Below are 18846 nucleotides of genomic sequence, written 5' to 3' on the forward strand. Positions count from 1 at the left end.
TGGCTGTCGCAAGATTTGTATAACCCCGTCTCATCATGTCATTCCCCTACCTGCCTATCTAGCTGGTGCACACTCTGATCCTGCACTTATTGCTCATAATAACTCACAATAGCCATGTTTGGTGTTTAAGATCAATATGGAATGTCACCCAAATATCTCACACCCTCCTACCTCCGGCCTGACAGGGTCCTCTATCCCAACTACACAGATGGCGGTGAGATCATTGAGGATGCTGTTCTCGTCTTCCCAGTCGGGCTCGGGATCACCGGGGAAGTCACGATACGCCACGCAGATGGTCCTCAGGCCATCACACGCCATGGGCTCGATCACCTTCTTCACCATCTCGTCCTTGTCCCGTGGACGGAAAACCCTCGACTCCCCTACCTCGCTCAGGATATGGCTGCATCTGTGATTAGGATGGCAACAGTTGAGGTTATATTGAATTCTGTTCTGTAACTTTGGAAGAATTATGTGAAAAGAACCCAACATACGACAGTTCTAAATGCCAATGCACTGTGACTTTAAATGAACAAGAAAACCTTTTGGTCCGAATGATCATCCCACATTTAGACAATTATGACCACTCAAAGGAATAGTTTCACATTTTTGGTTAAAAAAAAAATCCGATTTTTTTTTTGCCAAGAAGCAACAGATGTTTACTGTCTTTTCATATCTTTGCTTTCAATACCAAGCTACAGACAGCCTTAGCTTAGCATAAAGCAACAGCCAGCCTTGATTTACCAAAATACACCTACTGGTTCCTCTAAAGCTAACTAATTACTGCATTATATCTGACTTAGTGTGAAAACTTCCATTCACCACTTTATGCTAGGCTAAATGAACTGGCTGCTTGATGTTACTTCATATTTAATTGAAAGATATGAGACGAGTATTAATAGAGTTATCTTCTGCTCGGCAAGGCAGCAATAAAGGCAATTCCCAAATTGTTAAGGATTAAATTCACCTGCTATAATCAGAATCTAACATCCTTTATTTGTCCCACAGCGGGAATGAATACGGGTTTTCTGGTATGCCATTAGCAAATTAACTGTAATTTGCTCCAAAGTTATTTTAGGACTTTTGTCATTTGGGGCACACATGTTTTTACAACCCCTCAAATTAAGCAGATGTATCTGTATGTATGTAACATTTTTACAATCCTTACTTTAAATGCAACTTATTACAATTGTGTTATGTTGTGTAAAATGTCAACATTGTGTGACCTTCCAGTGGAAACTCAGCCCACTCTCAATCCCTGGAGCATGTGCATACCATTAATACATTATGCACTCAAAGTGGATTAGCTGTACACTTGGTAACAACATTGAAAAAATCATCACTTTTTTTAATACTATTGCAGCATATTAATGTAGAACAAGGTTATGTGCAGCTATCAGAATAATCTCATTCAATCACTAAACCAGACTCACTTTTTGAGGACGATCTCTGAGGCTCCCTTGCTGTACATGCGGAAGCTCCCATCAGGCAATTTGATGACAGTGCTCATGGACTTCCTGACAGAGTTGAAGGTGTAGACTTTGTAAAGCTTCTCTTCTGGGATCTGATTTCTGATTGGCTGGTAATCCCGCTTCAGGTCCAAGACAAATCCCAGCAGGCCGCACTCTGTCTTGTTGCCAACCTGCTTCGGCAGACCGCCTTCCTTATCTGGGGGCTGTAGAGGAAAGATTTTCGGATGTTTGATTAAAATATAGTCAAATATTTGCTGTAATAAATATTATTTTCTGCCATTGGTTGTATTTCACATAACATGTTATTATACTTTGATGATTTTAATGTATTTTACGATTGTTTTACCCATCAGCTGTGCACTTTCATGCATATAGTTATGATTGCATTCCATCAATATTTTGGTAGTGTTTCTGATATGGAAAATATAAATGCCATACTGTCTGTTCAGTGATCTATTCAATCAATGAAATTCTCTTTTTGTTCAGCGCAGTGCAACCAATGTAGAGCTTGAAATAGCTGCTAGTGATAATTAACCAGCCAGCAGGTGAAGGGTTGCTCTGTGTGGGAGGGTGGTACATGGAATCAGATGTGGATTTTCTTATTTCAGGCATATGGCTCAACCCATTGCAATCTGTAATTGTAGATTGCTAATGGATTTCACTGGTTCAGTAAACATGGCAGTATCTTCATTTCAAGACGACTAGATGGATTGTGGAAAATAGATAAAGCAGAATGTTTTTTTAATGAAGATCTTGTTCTGATCAATATTCTTACCATTAGGAATATACACACTGATTATTGTCTTGATTCATTATTTACAAAAAACTATGTTAAAATAAAAAGCCATCACAATATCACAGAAACAATTAAAAAAAACTATTTTCTTGTTCTGTTTAACTCACATTTCAAAACCCTAATACATTTATTTTTACTGTCGTAGAAATCAAGGAAAGCAGCAATAATAAAATCTGGAAAAAGAGAATATTTGTAATTTTGGATAAACAAACATTCATGTAATTATCAATCCTATGTTGATGATCAAATAATGCGTTAAAGGAACATTTTCATGTGGGTCAGTGGAGCCTTTTTGTACCCCTCAGAGCCTGAGAGTGTTTGTCATGAGCCGACTGTAGAAGCTTTTACTGTAGGTGATGTTTGCATTATCTGTGCACGTGGCTGTTCAAGTGCTACAGTGTGTGTGTGTGTGTGTGTGTGTGTGTGTGTGTGTGTGTGTGTGTGTGTGTGTGTGTGTGTGTGTGTGTGTGTGTGTGTGTGTATGTGTGTGTATGTATGTGCAATTTCCCTTCACACTCTCTACAGTATGTGAGTGGTCAGCGTGCGGAAGACTCAGCGTTGCCATGGCAACACTGGGCAAAGCATACTTGTGAGGAGAGACTTGGGAAAAGAGAGGGTGCTCTCTCTCTCTCTCCCTTTCTCTCCCAACACTTCTTACTCTTTGGCTCAGATTCTCTTACAGGATTTTCACTCATCTCACTTCACACATGTCCTCCAATCTTTCTATGTCTCCCTTTTCATCTTTCCCCAGTCCCATATTCATTAGTATGTCTTGCACTTCACACCATTTAGTCACTCACTGTAAATTGTTAAGTCAAATAGAAATACAAGTTATAAAGAATTTATAAATAAATTATTTATTTTGTTTGAGATGTTCTGTATTCCTGCTAATGAGACAAAACTAATAGCAATGTGTGAACTTCCTCCCACCCCCCTACAGAAACCAGTCACACATAGAACTTGTGCCTGAAAAATGAAAATGAAAATAGTTCATAGGTTATTTTCTGTTAAAATTGCTCGATGAAATTGTTTTTCTAGCATAAAAGGAAAAGAACACAACTTTTGCGACATGAAAGAAATGAATAGACATTAATCAAATGAATTGTCAAAGTGAAAAACAGCCAATAAGGGTAACTGTTATTTCACTATTTATGTTCATTTGGATCCCTATTAACCGGCCCGAAGCTGAAACCTAGTCTTTGTGAAGTTGTGTTATATAGTGACTATAGTACGCACAACAACTAGGTACTCTAACAAACACACACCTATACGTACACACACACTCACCTACGCGTACACACACACACAACACAGAATGTCTAAAGCACTTTGAACATAATGCGTCTGACTTGCTGCTAAGCAGACACCTTCAGTCTGTGCTATTTGCCCCAAAATAGATTGACTGCAGGTCTGTTCTGTTCTGTTCTGCCTCTCAACAACCCTCCGACCAAGATTAGATTTAAAAGGATGGCTTGACATTTTCAAGGTTTTTAATTTTACATTCTTGCGCTTTCTTTCTTTACTTGGCACTTGGGAAAAGTGTTGAGAAAGATGTTTTAGTGACAGTGTAGTTAGTAACAGTAATGACTTGTTGGGATTGGTGGACTCTCACACTCTCCTTTGAATGGCCGCTCTTGTCCAGCTGCTAACAAGTTTTGATAGAGAATGCTTATAAAGTGTTTATGTGCCTGGCAAAGACTCAAATATAATTCCTTTCATTACATAATAAATTGTTACTGCAAAGCAATCTATTATTTGAACTGAGGGTCAAAAGAAAGTGTCCTACTCTATAATGTTAAGGTTGGAAAATCCTTTGAGCCACATTTGTTTTTAGTTATTAATAAAAACAACGTCATGGTTTCACTTTTCTGTGTTATTTAAGTTAAATTGCTTTGAATGTTGCTAACTTCTGGAAGAGCTCAAACCATCTCTCTAGTGAGTGATATGTCTGCTCTCAATGTTTGCTTAAGTAGCTCAATATATTGAACCAACATTTTATTTGGAAACAAGAAACATTGATCCATTCAGGCTCAGGCACATTATACGTGAACCTTTAACTGCAGCTGCTGTGAGCCAGATGTTAAAAAGAAGAGGGTTGGAGAGAAAAGTCATCTAAAATCTCATTAATCATTAAAACACAATCAGTGCACTGTCCCTGTTCTGCTGTGTGTCTCACATACACAGACAAGAGTATAAATACTTTATACCGAGTTTGCGGTAAATAACGGAATGAATGCCTTTTCCTAATGACCACTGATCGCATCAGGAAGACGCTGCCTGTCATCGGCTAATGAGGGGTTGAAACAAATGTTGTCATCTGCACTGTCCACTAAGTGTTTGGAGAACAGGCTCCCAGCAACAGGAAAACATCACGCTAAATGACTAAATGACCCGCTGAAAACCATGCAGGGCGTAGTGCAGTTTTAAATGATTATGGTTACATGAAACTTTAGTATATAAGAGGTGTTTGCATATCGAAAGATGCTAATTTGGCATTTGGAAGTCGTCACTTTTTACTTAAAAGGAGTGTAATCTGGTCAATAGGTCCTCAGTAATTCCACTTGTTTACTATAAGTTCCCGACTCATTGTTGCTAGCAGAAGGAAATAAATAAATGGCCGAAATAACGTTGCCCTTAATGCTCTGAAATCCCACAAAGGTATAGCCTGACGCGAGTTCCTACGCACAAGCACAGTTTCTGGCATCCGCTGCCCAACATTGGCATAACGGAGCCATGTTTGGCACATCCCGGCCTGGACGTGGCTAAGGACCAGCTGCCCTCTCTCTGGTCCTTGGGTGCACCCGCAGGCAAGGACATATGCCAAAGGGAGAGCTGGCAACTTTACTTCCTCTTCCACCTGGGGCTCTCCTTAATCCATCCCTCCTGTTCCTTCCCCTGATCTTCCATTTTCTTCCTCTTCTCTTCACAATCAACCCCACCCTTTAACTACTCAGTGTTGTTCCTTCTGTCGCTCATTTTATACTTTACATCCTGTCTTTTCTTCTCTAATCCCCTTATATCCCTACCATTCTTCCTCTATGGATGACTTACTCCTTTACCGTACTACCAGTCTCTACAGTATCCTACAAGGCGGTATCCCCCCCCGCCCCATGCCTCGTGTTCTTCCTCGATCCCTCTTGCATGTAGGAGTTGGTGAGATTCTATCTCTCCTCATGACCGTACCAGCCAACTGGGCTAAGGCCTGGAGGCATGCTGGAGGGCAGCAATACAGCCTTGCAGTCCATGATGAGGACAATCGTCACGCGAGTGTGGTTTCTCTCGTGTCTTCTTGTATAATTTTCCTATCTTCTTTCATGCTATTTTTTCCACATATCCTGGCTTTGCCCCTCCCTTCCAGTTGCTTTGATTTATTTTCCACTTGATTCTGGTCATGTCCTTTATTTGCCCTTCTACTGCAGGGATTCTATTTTTTGAAAAAAAATAAGAAGAAGGGGCATGCATCTCATTTCCCTTCTTGTACAACTTTATTATATTTTAATACTATGCCTGTGGCTTTGGCTCTGCCTAGACGATTAATTTCACAAATATCTTTTTGAAAATCAGTCCATTTAGGGTAATTCTAGGAGGTGTAGTCACTATAGGTTCAACTAGTAATCATAAATCAAGCCTTGGAGATCTCTATACTATACTGCTTTTCCCGGTGGTCAAAGACACTTTACAGGTAAATAAATAAAGCTTTAATACTAAAGCCAGCTCATTTTGTTTTACTGCTATGTATTTAATATTTACTGTTCTAGAAAAAAATGGAAACGCAGTAACTGAAAGCATTCAATCTATCATGTCATGTGTGAGGGAAACGCAGGGAGCCCATTGAGCTTCGTGCCTCTGACACATCAAAGCATTGTCATTCTAATGTGATGACGACCTCTCTTTCACTGCCATCTCAGCAACACTGTCACGTCTGTAAGCAAGTGCTGAACACAGAAAGAGAGAACAAGAGAAGGACATAACTCAGCTGAAGATGTCTCTGCTTCCTCCGCTGAATCTCTGTCTCTGTGTCCAAAACTATTCCATGGGGACACTGCAGTGCTTCAAGCCAAAGACATCCAAGACACTCTCATCTCTCCTCCATGCTGTGCAAACAAGCACGCAACCTCCAGATGACAAAAGCCTTGCGAGCCAAACCAATTATAGTAGGACCCCACTAAATTGCCCATCGAAGAGCGTTAGATGGAGTTTTCTCCCATTTAACATGAACTGAAATTAGTTTCACTATTATCTACGTTTCAACATCAGAACATTCAGATGTATCTTCATACTGACCAACTGTGCATTTGCACCTACAGTTTACCTCACAATTGAAACCATCTCTGTGTGTGTGTGTGTGTGTGTGTGTGTGTGTGTGTGTGTGTGTGTGTGTGTGTGTGTGTGTGTGTGTGTGTGTGTGTGTGTGTGTGTGTGTGTGTGTGTGTGTATGTGTGTGTGCATTAACTGTCTGCATGTGTGTATCCTCCAACTCTTTTGTCCCTGAACAATGACCTGAACAGGTGGTTGAAGACACATGACATTGAGCTCCAAGGACACTCACTGCCATGCTCAACACCGTGCTGCAAGAACATACACCTGTGAGCGGAGTGCCTCCTTCAGTGGGAGTATGCCTGATATGACAGATGTGTGTCTGTGTTTGCATCTGCAAATGTCTCTGTACCTTTAAACCTATGACTTAGGTTTTCAAATCAAATTTCCAATGTCTGTTTACATATTTTATAATGGCATTACTGTTTCTATTTAACATCCTTTAACCAAAACGTACATATCATTACAGTTATTCATTAGATTAACTTCATTTAATCAAACTTGGTATTTATAGACCCATATAATATGTCTCATACATAATGTAAAAATTATGAAAGTGAACTGAAAGTTGAAAGAGAAGCAGGAGAATCAAAGTATGGCTAATTCAATGGGGAGATTGCTTGTATGAGGCTCTTGCCACTGGAGGTGATGCATATTACGGTGAAAATGACGTCCATATATTGACGTCACTGAATGGTTATCACAAATCCCCCAGCAGCACGCTTGACTTGCCTGCAAGAGACATGCAAGGCAAACTGGTGTGCTAATTTGTATGCATGTGTGCACGCATCCTTTGACAGAATATACAATAAATGGACGTGCACATGAGTACAGTATATAGGAGCATGTGCATATACTGTACTGTATAAGTGGTTATACTGTATGTGTGCATGGGTTCATTGAGTAAATGTGTGTGAATTTCTTCCTCAAGGACGACGCTTCTCCACTTTAGAGTTGCTATGTGCTGACTGAAGAAGGAGAGCCATACCATTGGCTGTATGATAAAGCTAGAGAGGCAGTAGGGGAACTGATACGGGTATCAAAGCCTGCCTCTTTGCCTTTGTGTCTTTGTGTGGTGGCCATCAAAGACTTCCATAGCCATCCTGGCATCCCACAGGATTGGCCTCTTATATAAGACCACACCAGCCAGCGTACTGCAGAGCTGGAGTGGCCTCGAGGGAGTGGGGGTGGCGGAAGGGAGATGTACTAAATATTCTTCAGATATGCTCCTTTTTGCATCCAGCTTTATTAGTTCAGTCCTTAATTACTTCTGTCCTTCTCTATCTTGCTATCTTGTTTCTTTTCTTTCTTTCTAAAAAGAGCTCTCAGTAAATGCTGATGTAGCTTTAGCAAGCATTCACTGACTTTCAATTATTGAAATGTGTTGCTGCATCTTTTCTCTTGGCTACCATTCTCATTTATTATCTTCACTTGTACTTACAGTAAATATCATGTGCCGTATTACCGTGGATATAGAGGTTATGTTTTTGGCTCAGTAGGATTCCAAAAATAAAACTAGCCAGTCATTAATCGTAGTGGATTCGGCCAAGCAAGAACCCATCACATTTTGGAGTCGATCCAATGTAGAGGGCGGACACGAAAAAAAGTTGTACTTTTGTTAACACTGAAAGATAATGCATTTGTGCTGCATAAGATAAGATGTGCTTTATTGATCCCAAATTGGAAAATGTTATTGTTGCAGCAGCATGTAAAACAATGTGAAGTGCATCTGCATCCATGTGGATGGAGTAATGAAATTGACCTTATTATATTCATATTTTTTAATAAATGTAGTTTTCTAAATATTGATATCTCCAAGATATTGTATCAAAGTTCATTCAAAGGACTTTGTACTGTATATTGACTGAAGATGGAAACTGAAGCATATGCGGTGGGTGGTCAGATTATACATGGCTTTGACAAGAAATGGCCAAACAAGGCTCTGTTAGTTCAACAAAAGTAGGGCATAACAATGTGTCAGTCATTTATATAAATATAATAGGGGCTATGTCAGTGAAGAAGATTTTTGTTCTAAATAACTGTTCACACGTACCAAAAATCCTGAAAGACACATAATTATGCAACTTGTACACCTTCAAAAAGTTTAAGGTATATACTGCTGTTCAAAGCAACCTGTGTTAAAGCTAGAGCAGGCCCGAATGTGTAGCTCTCCATTGTAAAGAACGGCGATCAACACTCTGTTTACACCGAGGCTGTGATCGTGCCTTGAGGGGTATGAAATGAAATCTGTGTGATCCTCCTATCGCAGATGTCCCGCATGCTCAGCTCATTCACTATGCAAGTTAAATTAGGGCATTGGTAAGTTGGTCGGCTATCATTGAATCGACTCTGATGTGGTTTACAAGGATAGTGACACACAGACGTGGCAGAAATGCGCGTTTTGGTTCAGGTGAGTTTAGATATGTATCTATCTGTCAATCCATACATTCATCTCTTATTGCATTTAAGAATCTCTTCGCTGAATTCACTTTTAACAAGACGCATCTCCAGCACTTAGAGAGATCGGATTACATTACAGTCTGTTGTGCTGAGAATATCAGATGAGGAAAAATTACACAATGTTCTCAAGGTGACAAGTTGAGTGAATGAATGCCTGATGAATCTAAAGCAGTAGTCAAGGACACAGTCTGCCTGCTTCCAGAAGCAGAACACACTGCAGAACTGTCTTACTGTTTCAGGGCGTATCAAATGGTTTCACCACTCACACAGAGGGAGCTGACATCATGCAGCTTCCTGAGTATTAACTAAATAAGGTTAGAGGTGTAGAGAAAGTGCTAGATGTGGTGTTGTGGTGTTTCAGTGCATATGGAATACTGTGTGGACAGACACAGTATGGTCATGTCCCTAACTTGACATTCATGCTGCTCCTAGAGAGCAAAGTCCTCTGAAGTATCCATAACAAGGCAACCATCACATATTGCTTACCAGTATCTTGGTGGTGTAGGCGCTGTTGAGGGAGATGGAATTGATCAGTAAGTCCATTGATTTGTTTGGCAGAGCTCCAGGATCTGGTACTTCTTTGTAGTGCACATCTCCGATGTAACACTGCACGACCGTCATGCGGTTGGTGGTCAGTGTGCCTGTCTTGTCGGAGCAGATGGCCGTCGCATTGCCCATCGTTTCACATGCATCCAGGTGACGCACCAGATTGTTGTCTTTCATCATTTTCTGTAGGAAGGCAACAACATGATGATCATGATGTGTTGCATTTAAACAGCTCTAAAATATTCAGGCAGAGTTTGTCTTTCTCTTACTCTCTAAGTGAAATTCTTGCTCACCTTCACAGAGTAGGCCAGGGAGATGGTGACAGCCAGAGGCAGCCCCTCCGGCACGGCCACCACCAACACAGTCACACCAATGATGAAGAACTTGACAAAGTACTGGACATAGATGGGGGTGCACTCTGGCAACCAAGGCAGCTTCTGCAGCACAAAGTTGTCAATGGCAAAGTACAGGACCAGGATGATGACGGTGACAGCTGACATGAGCAAACCTGGAAAAGGATACAAAAGGTTATCAGCTGAAAACAGAATCTGAGTCAGTTCATGTTTTTCATGTGTAGAAATTCATCAGTTTGAAGATTCGGAAAACCTCCTCCTATGTGTGGTATAAGGGGATCAACAGATCACCTGTGCAAGACATGGGGAGAACCCTTAAAAGGTTCCAGTCGGAACACAGAACACTGAAAGTTGCAGTAGTAGCGCTTACTACTGACACACCATAAAATCAGAGTCACAGTTTGGTGCATGCTGGCACAGTTTGATTTGATTTAGCTAGGTGGTGCTATAATGCTGTGTATACTCCCTTTTGGTCATTTCCACAGGGGACACGATTGGACAGACCCTTACAATAACCACTTATCTCTCTATCTTAATTTCCTCCTCATTCCTCATTACAATATGCCAGCTTAGTAAGGGTAATCATTAGGAGTCTATTGAGAGCAGAGAAGCTGCATTCATATAAAACATTTTTAAAAAACAGGCACACTTGTGAGATTGGAGGCCATATGATCCAAATAGTAGTTCATTGTTCTGACACCCCCTCCTCAATCCATCACTTACAACAACAGCTCAATGTAATAACAAGGACTTCTCTCAGGGATTCTCAGAAAATGATAAACCGTTTGCTTTTTACTTAGAACAAGAAAATAAGCCTCTCAAAGAGGGCCTACGCAGTTTACCTTGCGTAACACCTATTAAGGACTTTTCTAAGAAAAAATCCTCAAGACTGGTCCATAGACTCTGCAGTTTTTGCATTTCAGGTATGTGATATTCACTGAAATTATTTGTTAAACAGTAATCCTACTATGTTGCTGCTGCTGCGAGGACACCCACAGTGTGGGCATACAGGGCATGTGGGCATCTGTTACTAAAAAATGCTTGCTGGATTGCAGAAAATGCAGAAGGGAAAAAGGCATAATGCACTCTCAGACGTTCCCATTACAATGATTCAGCATGTCCCCAGAGGAAAGGTCATTTAGAAAAATAAAGGGGAACCCTTCCAAAATTCAGTTCTTCTCAACCCATTTGATTGCTTTTAAGTAGACAAAAAGTCAGTGCACAATCTTGTTTGATTGACAGCATGACGGTTCAGTGCCTTGTTGTCCCTGATTTCACAGCCTAACTGAGCGATGGACTTGTCTGCCTGCAGTTTGCTGTACCTGCTTTGCCAATCTGGACAGCCAGTTTGGTCAGCTTCCCTTGGAGCACAGACTTCTCTTTCTTCGAAGTGGACACCTTCTTCTTCTCTTTCTCATCAGACTCTCCTCCTTCAGCACTCTTAAGAGGCTGCATCTCCATAGCAGCGGCTCCATCCTGCTTCTTGACTGTAAACACCAGAAAGATACAGACAGCAGCAGCGTTAGAGATGTAGATTAAACCAAGGGAATGGGGCAACCAGGGAGCCAGGCTTCAAAACCCGGGTTATGCAGCAGAGACACAGATTAGATATAAAACCAGGAAGATATCATATGACATCCCATGACACAATGGGAAATAATTGGTATGTAATAAGCTTTACCATACTATAACTGTTTGTTTGTCCCTGCATTGTCTTCTTGGTTAAATCAAATAGGTTGTGAACCGTGTTTCTAATAAAGAATAACAACTAGAAAAAGCATGAACATGTAGGTCTTCATCTGCTTTAGGAAAGGGAAGCACTGCGTTTCTTAGCGTTCATGCCATTTTTCATCAAATACACTTATTTGCAGTAAGTCATGAATAATTCAGAGGTTGTAAACCATGGCCATGTTCACAGATTTGAAGCCTGCTTATCATTTGGACAACTTTAGGAAAATAAACCTTATATATAGTGGAGCACATTTTACACACAAAGAAATCTCAATAAGCTAAAAATTTATAAAATGTCAACTGTCAACCGAATAAACAATATAAAGACAAATAAAAAAAACTGCTTCCACCAGTCCAAATCCACATTTAAAAAAACATTTGCTGAAATATACAATATTTTTATGTTAAATCTGCATGATCTATCTCCACACTTTGAGATTACATAATATTCTACCTTCTACATACTGAAAGAACAGTTTAGTGTGTGGCAAAAACAAGGTTTCCTATTTTCTATTGTCTTCATCTATCTCCCCCTCCCACACATACAGTTAATTCCTTCATAATGTATCTCTTACCAAGAACTATATCAGCCAAGATTTTCAATAACAGTGAGGCATGAAATGATGCTCACAAAAAAAAAAGTTTCTCTGGTTTTGCATTTAGTTTTTTCCAGCCGAATGATACAAGATAGTAAGTGTGTTTATTGTACCCTATGTGGCAAAACAGCACAATTTAGCATCTGCTAAGACAAGCTCATCACATCTTACCAAGGTGTAGAGAGTCATCATTTACCCTTCACTTTGGGGACACTTGCTCAGCATGTGTTTGTTATTAAATCTCTACCAATTTAATTTTGAAAGTTATTAAACACTTAGACATGAAATGAAAGCTTCAACGTAGTAAACAGACTTGTAGATAAAACATTAGTGGATTGTTATTTCCATGTTTGAATATCCAGATGTCAGAAAATATGTATACTCTTTTCACTGCAGTATGTAATGAATCAATTTGTTGATTCAGACAGAAAAGTTTTATTAAGATGTATCTTTCCAGCGAAAAACAACAAATCTTTTTTTGACAACAGCTTCTGGAATATGCAAATGTGCCTTTTCTTCTTCAGTATTGTATGCTTGTCAGAAAAGTTAAGATATTGGGATGAGCCTCATTTTTCCCAAACTCAATAGATTTAAAACCAACAAACATTGCTCCAGTAAAAGCCCTAAGGACACCATACAAAAAGTATTGATCCCTTTAATGACAGAACATGTTCATCAGAATGTGGGGAACATTTCAAGAAACATCTGAAAAGGGAAACCAGGATGTGATATATTACTCAATACTAAGAGAAAAGTTTGGAGAGTATTTGGTTCGGAAAAATATGCCTGAGTGAGGAAGGTACAGTAGTTTAGGGACAAGTTTGTGTTTTCTCGCACAGAACAAGACAAGTCAACAACACAACAAGAACAACAACAACAAAACAACAGACCAGGGACAACACACCAGTGACAGACAAGGAAGGAAGTGGTTTTCTAACCTAACATGACTGCATGTAATACCTGGGTCAAACACTGACATTAATCAGAGAGTCATAGTCTCTTTGAATCTAAATAAGTTCTAAATTAAAAGTGCGGAAAATCATAAAGGCCGAAATAAACAAAGCAATGTGGGATTTTCTTCACCTGCATTTGACCCAGAGCTTACACCACATGCCATAGAAAGGAACGGATGAGTCAAAGAGGAAGAGGGGGGATGAGGCAGAGAGAAGGCAGGGGAGAAGAGAGTGAAAGATATGGTTTGGTTACCTTTAATCTGGTTGCTCTCCATATTGCCATCTTGCATTTTACCTATGATGGAGACATACAAGACAATAACAACAAAAATAACCAAGGCAGACATGTCAACAAATTATCACCACAGATAGCACACACAGTAATAAACAAAAATCACAAACAAGGAGACAGGGAAATGGCTTTTAATAAAACGTCTCTGTGTCACATAGGAAGGCTTGTGATTTCTAAGTGATGTGAGGCAGAGGCGACATCTCTTGGAAAAGGACCACAGAGAAACACCATAGTGTGCACAATCTTTTCTTGTGTCAAGTCGAGAACATTACATTTCAAAAGACTTTGTTGCATGAGATATTACTAAAAATGCTTATTGGGTATTACTGAAAAGACATCAAAATATATTGTATATGACATAATATCATTCAGAACATTTACTGCACACTTTCTGCGGGATTCTTCATTTTAAAATATTGTTCTGAAGGACATACTCACACTATGAGCACAGGTAATTCAACACAACCTATCACCAGTACGACTCAAATCGTGGTAGGGTACAAAATGAGATTTCAAGACATACAGTAGATACAGCATTACACTGAACACTGACAGTGGGGGAGTGTACTGTACAGAACAAACAGACACACACACATACACACACTCAAACATATACAGCACACGCAAACAAGAGACAGCATGCATAACAGGAAAGTTCAGGAAGCTCATGCAAGATCGAACGCTTAAGAGTGAAGCAGACAGGAGGTAGGAGAAATACGAAAAGAGAGGGAGAGATAGAGGGAGAGAGAGAGGGAGAGAGAGAGAGAGAGAGAGAGAGAGAGAGAGCCAGAAGGAAAAGCCTCCCACATGGCGTGTTACATAAGATCAACAGGAGGAAAATCGAAATCTAAGTTCAGAGACGCTGAATTATTATGCTGTTGTTGTATTCTGCTTACACAAGGAGCAAACTTAATCTAAACATCATTGAATGAGTTTCAAACACACAATACTGTTGCAGAATCAAACTGCTAGTAGAATTACAGATTCAATAAGACTACACACAATATATCACACTAATGAAACATGAATAGTTACCAATGTCTTGTGCCTTTAAACTGAATAAACACACATTGCTTACAATAAAAGACAAAATAAGAAACAAAGCATTTATTTAATGCTGCACTGTTGATCTCGCATTATCTACCCAGGCTATAATTATAGAGATTTGCACTGTTTGATAACATCTGTCTGTAAATGCTTTTTGTGCTCAAATGTCAAAGAGAAAAATTACTTAGGTAGTGCTTCAAGACCAGATATTTCAGAATCCACAACATGTACAGTATGTGAAGTATAAATGGCTCGTTCCGCCTGCAATTCCACGTTAGCAAGATCCTTTGAATCACAATAAAGCTAAGATGACAAATCGCTCCCTTCCCGCTCAGGACAGCAGAAGGTCACCATTACTGTGCAAATCACCCCCTCCTGCCTCAGGTACAAATATGTAGTTGCTTCTTTCTAAGTCAACAAAGATGAGGGATAACCCAGTGGAACAATATAGCTTTAGCATCTTATCCAGCTAACTTGAAAACAGAGGATTTGCACTGAGTGAACTCATAATTCACCCAAATACAGAAGATGGCCCTATTGTATATTGTCATGAATATTCATATTAATATTAAGTGAACTAACCAACTTTCCAAAAAAAGGTCAACAACACCATTTAAAGAGTCATTCAACAATTGTTAAGATGCTAAAAGCTTGTTAGCTTCGCATATGACAGGAAACAGTGGGTAGATAACCTGGCTCTGTCTGACGGTAACTAAATGTACTTAACAGCACCCTTATCTGGTTATTTTTTTGTTTGATATGTACAAAAGCGGAAGTTTAACTTTGGAGGATTTTCCTGAAACCAATATCTTTAAAAGCTTCCCAGAATTCACAAAGGTTCCTCTTGCTCTCCTTTAAAATGTACAGCCTCTCTCTGAATGAACATAAAAAAGGCTCAACAGGGTTTTAACTCCTAAGAATCACAACGACCATATGTATTTTATTTGATTCAGTTTTCATTAGAGATGGACCACAGAACAAAAACAAGTCATTACAAATTCTTCCAAGAGAGGTATAATGAATATACGCGAAATGGCCTACAAGACAAAAGATAGCATAAAAAGAGGAAAAAGAAACACAAAACTAATTTCGACCACTACAAAAGGACGTGCATTGACAACATGGATACAAAAGGGTCCAACACAACTGAAACAAAAGGTAGAGAAGAAGGTGACCACCCGTGATAGGAGGCAGTTGCAGAATGGAGAAGGTAGGAGGAGTCAAAAGTCACAACAGAAAGAGGTCAGAGATCAGAGGTTTTATCAACCTACCATTAATTAGGCTGGCACTGCCAGGGGCATTAATGCCTGCAGCCCCATCCGTGGCTATAGTTGCGATGGGGTGGATGGGGGGATGGGAGCAGTCTAGCCAGTAACAATGAAGGCCAAACAGAATGAACCAAAACACACACGCACACACGCACGCACGCACACCACACACACACACACACACACACACGCATGTGCACACACAAGACAATGAACAGAAATAACATGGTTATAGCACATTTAAGAGACTCAGCTTGTGTTTGTGAATACTAAAGTCTGGTAAAAGATCAGTGTGCTTTAAACATGTGTAATGTGTTTATTATTTATGTCATTATATGTACAGTATGTATGTCATTTAATAAAAGTTATGCCAATAGAACAAAAAAGTGTAACACTGGACAGACATGAAACATGACATTTGAACATAACATAATCCTGTCTGTATACTATAGCTTTCACATTAGTGAGATACTGACTTTGTAGTTGTTTGTCTTAATCGTATGTAAGGTTAATTTAAACCATGTTATTCATGTAGTATCTTTTAGCATCACAAAATCATATTGTGAACAGAAAAAAGTGTTGCATAGCCACTCTGAAAATAAACTGTCCTGCAAAGTAAAACAAATAAATAAAATGCCGACGTATTCGCAAGGTAATAACACATGTTCCATCCAGTTAAGCTGATGCATCTTAGTATGGTCAAACCTGTGTTTCCAAATTTTGACCCTCCTTTAGTTTTTTTCAAAGCCTGAAATGGATCTTGCAGAGATGTCACATAAGCTATGTCTACTGGAAAATTGAAATCCAAAAGAAGGTTGATAATTGTTTTATTGTATCTTGTTGTGTATCATTGTGTTAATTGTTAACAAAAAACGAACGATAGCATGAATGTAAAGTGCATGATGTAAAGTCTGCATCATTAAATCAAGGATTCGGGATGTGTTAACATAAATGGCTTTTCATTGAATACAATTAAAAGTGAATTCGGATAGTTCAATGAGCCTAGACTATGTGTTTCAGTGTGCAGTTCGCTTTTGGTCGATCACACAGCTGCAGTATTTTTCCTGGATTTATTAATCATATCAGATTGATGAAACTTTGGAAAAATAATGGATTTACTCTTGAGGCAATTACAGGTCAAAGAAAGAGCACGTGGGGTTTTCAGATCCAAGGTATTATGTTCAGGGTAAGGCCTGTTTTATTGTTACTTATGCACCAATTCTGAGACAGCACTAAAGCAAAATGCCTCAAAACATAAAGTCAGCTATCCATGCACACTACAGGGGTACAAAAGGTTTTACTGTGCACTCTGCTGCTGGTACATGTGCTGTACACCTGCAAGGCTGTCGCTCTCATATCATTGTTCTGTAATGCAGAGATGAGATGAGTCTGACAGCCTTTGTTTACCCATGGCATTCAATACGTCTTTGAAACAGGACTGCTGTTGAATGCTAGCTAGTTAGTTTGATGAGTTATATATGAGCCTGTTATATGGGGAGAGGATTATGCATTGTGAAATGTGTCATCCGTCAACACTTAAGAAGATGCAGTGTTGTGAGGTTGCCGCTTCTCTTTTTAAGTGGAGAATTGAACGGGGGAAAGGGTGCTCTGCTACGGGAAAGGGGTGTAGAATAACGGCGGTTTATTGGGGATCATTAAAGGTTGGAGGGCAAAAGGATAAAGTACCACTCCCAGGGGTCAGAGAAAGGTGATACTCTACCTGTATTCTGGTGTCCATCTTCAACTGCCCCTCCTTTGAGGCGAATTTAGAAGGATAAGAGAGTAAGTACAACAATGCACCTGAACCTACAGAACCTGGATACTGCAGGGTACCACAACATGCTAATATCATACAGTGCTTTTACCCAGCAAATGGGGCCTACTGTCAGATGCTGCCCAAATAACCACAACAGGTTTATACACTTGACACAAGTTCAACATGTGTACGCGTGGGAGCTTATTGTTAAATAAGCTGATAAAATGAGGGGAAAAAAAAGATGATATTATGCATTGATCGTACACTTTTTGAATTTCAGGACATAAGAACAGCTTGTTCAAGGATGCATATCTCAGCCACACTGACAAATTACCTTAAGACTTCTGAAGCAACTGCAGAAACATCTTGCATTTATAAAGAAAAATGATTATTTAATGATCTTACCTTTCTTTTCTTTCTTCTCCTCCTCCTCTGTGCCGGCCCCCAGCAGAGTGAAGATGATTCCAGTCTGAGAGTTGACACCAACAGCAGTCACCACCATGCGCCCTGAGCCCTCCATCACATGGGTGCCTGAAAGAAAGTGCAGTAGGGTGTAACGGTAGGATGTTTCAGCTAAAGTAAAGCTGTGTTTACTGAATAAATGCCTTTTTTATAACCCAGCCATGAAGTTTGCAGTTATTAGCATTACAGTTGATATTATTGATTAAAAATCAAGATTAATAAATTGAATGAAATACCTTGTTTACGAATCTTGAAAATCTAAACTTCACTCCATAGTAAAACTTATAAAGTGAAATTCATCACACCAAAAAGTAATTGATCATTTCCATATTTGGGTTATTATTCCGATAATTATTTTTGTGCATTATAAAAGTTGTTATTGGCTGATATGCCCCATACAATTTAAAACACACCTTTGATTGACTTACATGGTTGATTGAGGACATTTAATTCTACACCACTATATCAAACATCATTAAAGCCAAAGGACAACGTTTTAGTTTGGATAATCATTCATACTCATACAACGTGTTATTCCCTATTCTATTAGAATAATAGATTATTTAATTAACACTATTTACAATTCAAATGTGCTGGAGAAGAAAGTGTCCCAATGCAAAAAAGTGCAGTAGACTTTTTGTACACAAGTATAGACATGGAGAACATTATTAACCTTTGGGAGAGAAAGGCGATGTGGGTGAATATGAGGCTAATTAAAGAAGGCAGCAAAAGGCACACAGCTAATTATCCACAAGAAAAAGACTGAAGATGTGAGATCAGATTAACCCATGTTTCTGTTA

The 18846-nt window shown here is 39.4% G+C and overlaps 1 protein-coding gene across 11 annotated transcripts in view; it reads right to left on the reverse strand.

Moving 5' to 3' along the window:
• Positions 1–18846, reverse strand: part of atp2b2 (ATPase plasma membrane Ca2+ transporting 2) — a 97618-nt gene that overhangs the window by 15401 nt on the left and 63371 nt on the right. For 6 of the 11 annotated variants that reach the window (XM_063911400.1, XM_063911397.1, XM_063911399.1 and 3 more), the window contains 9 exons: positions 17990–18115; positions 17549–17581; positions 15832–15924; positions 13475–13516; positions 11264–11428; positions 9882–10096; positions 9529–9771; positions 1431–1672; positions 172–406 (listed from right to left, as the gene is read on the reverse strand). In XM_063911400.1, coding sequence (XP_063767470.1) covers positions 172–406; positions 1431–1672; positions 9529–9771; positions 9882–10096; positions 11264–11428; positions 13475–13516; positions 15832–15924; positions 17549–17581; positions 17990–18115 — 1394 coding nt within the window. The remainder of the gene's footprint in view (positions 1–171; positions 407–1430; positions 1673–9528; positions 9772–9881; positions 10097–11263; positions 11429–13474; positions 13517–15831; positions 15925–17548; positions 17582–17989; positions 18116–18846) is intronic. The other 5 variants (XM_063911407.1, XM_063911408.1, XM_063911402.1 and 2 more) reach the window with 4 other exon arrangements.

Source organism: Eleginops maclovinus, chromosome 20 (assembly GCF_036324505.1).
Source record: "Eleginops maclovinus isolate JMC-PN-2008 ecotype Puerto Natales chromosome 20, JC_Emac_rtc_rv5, whole genome shotgun sequence".
NCBI lineage: Eukaryota > Metazoa > Chordata > Actinopteri > Perciformes > Eleginopidae > Eleginops > Eleginops maclovinus.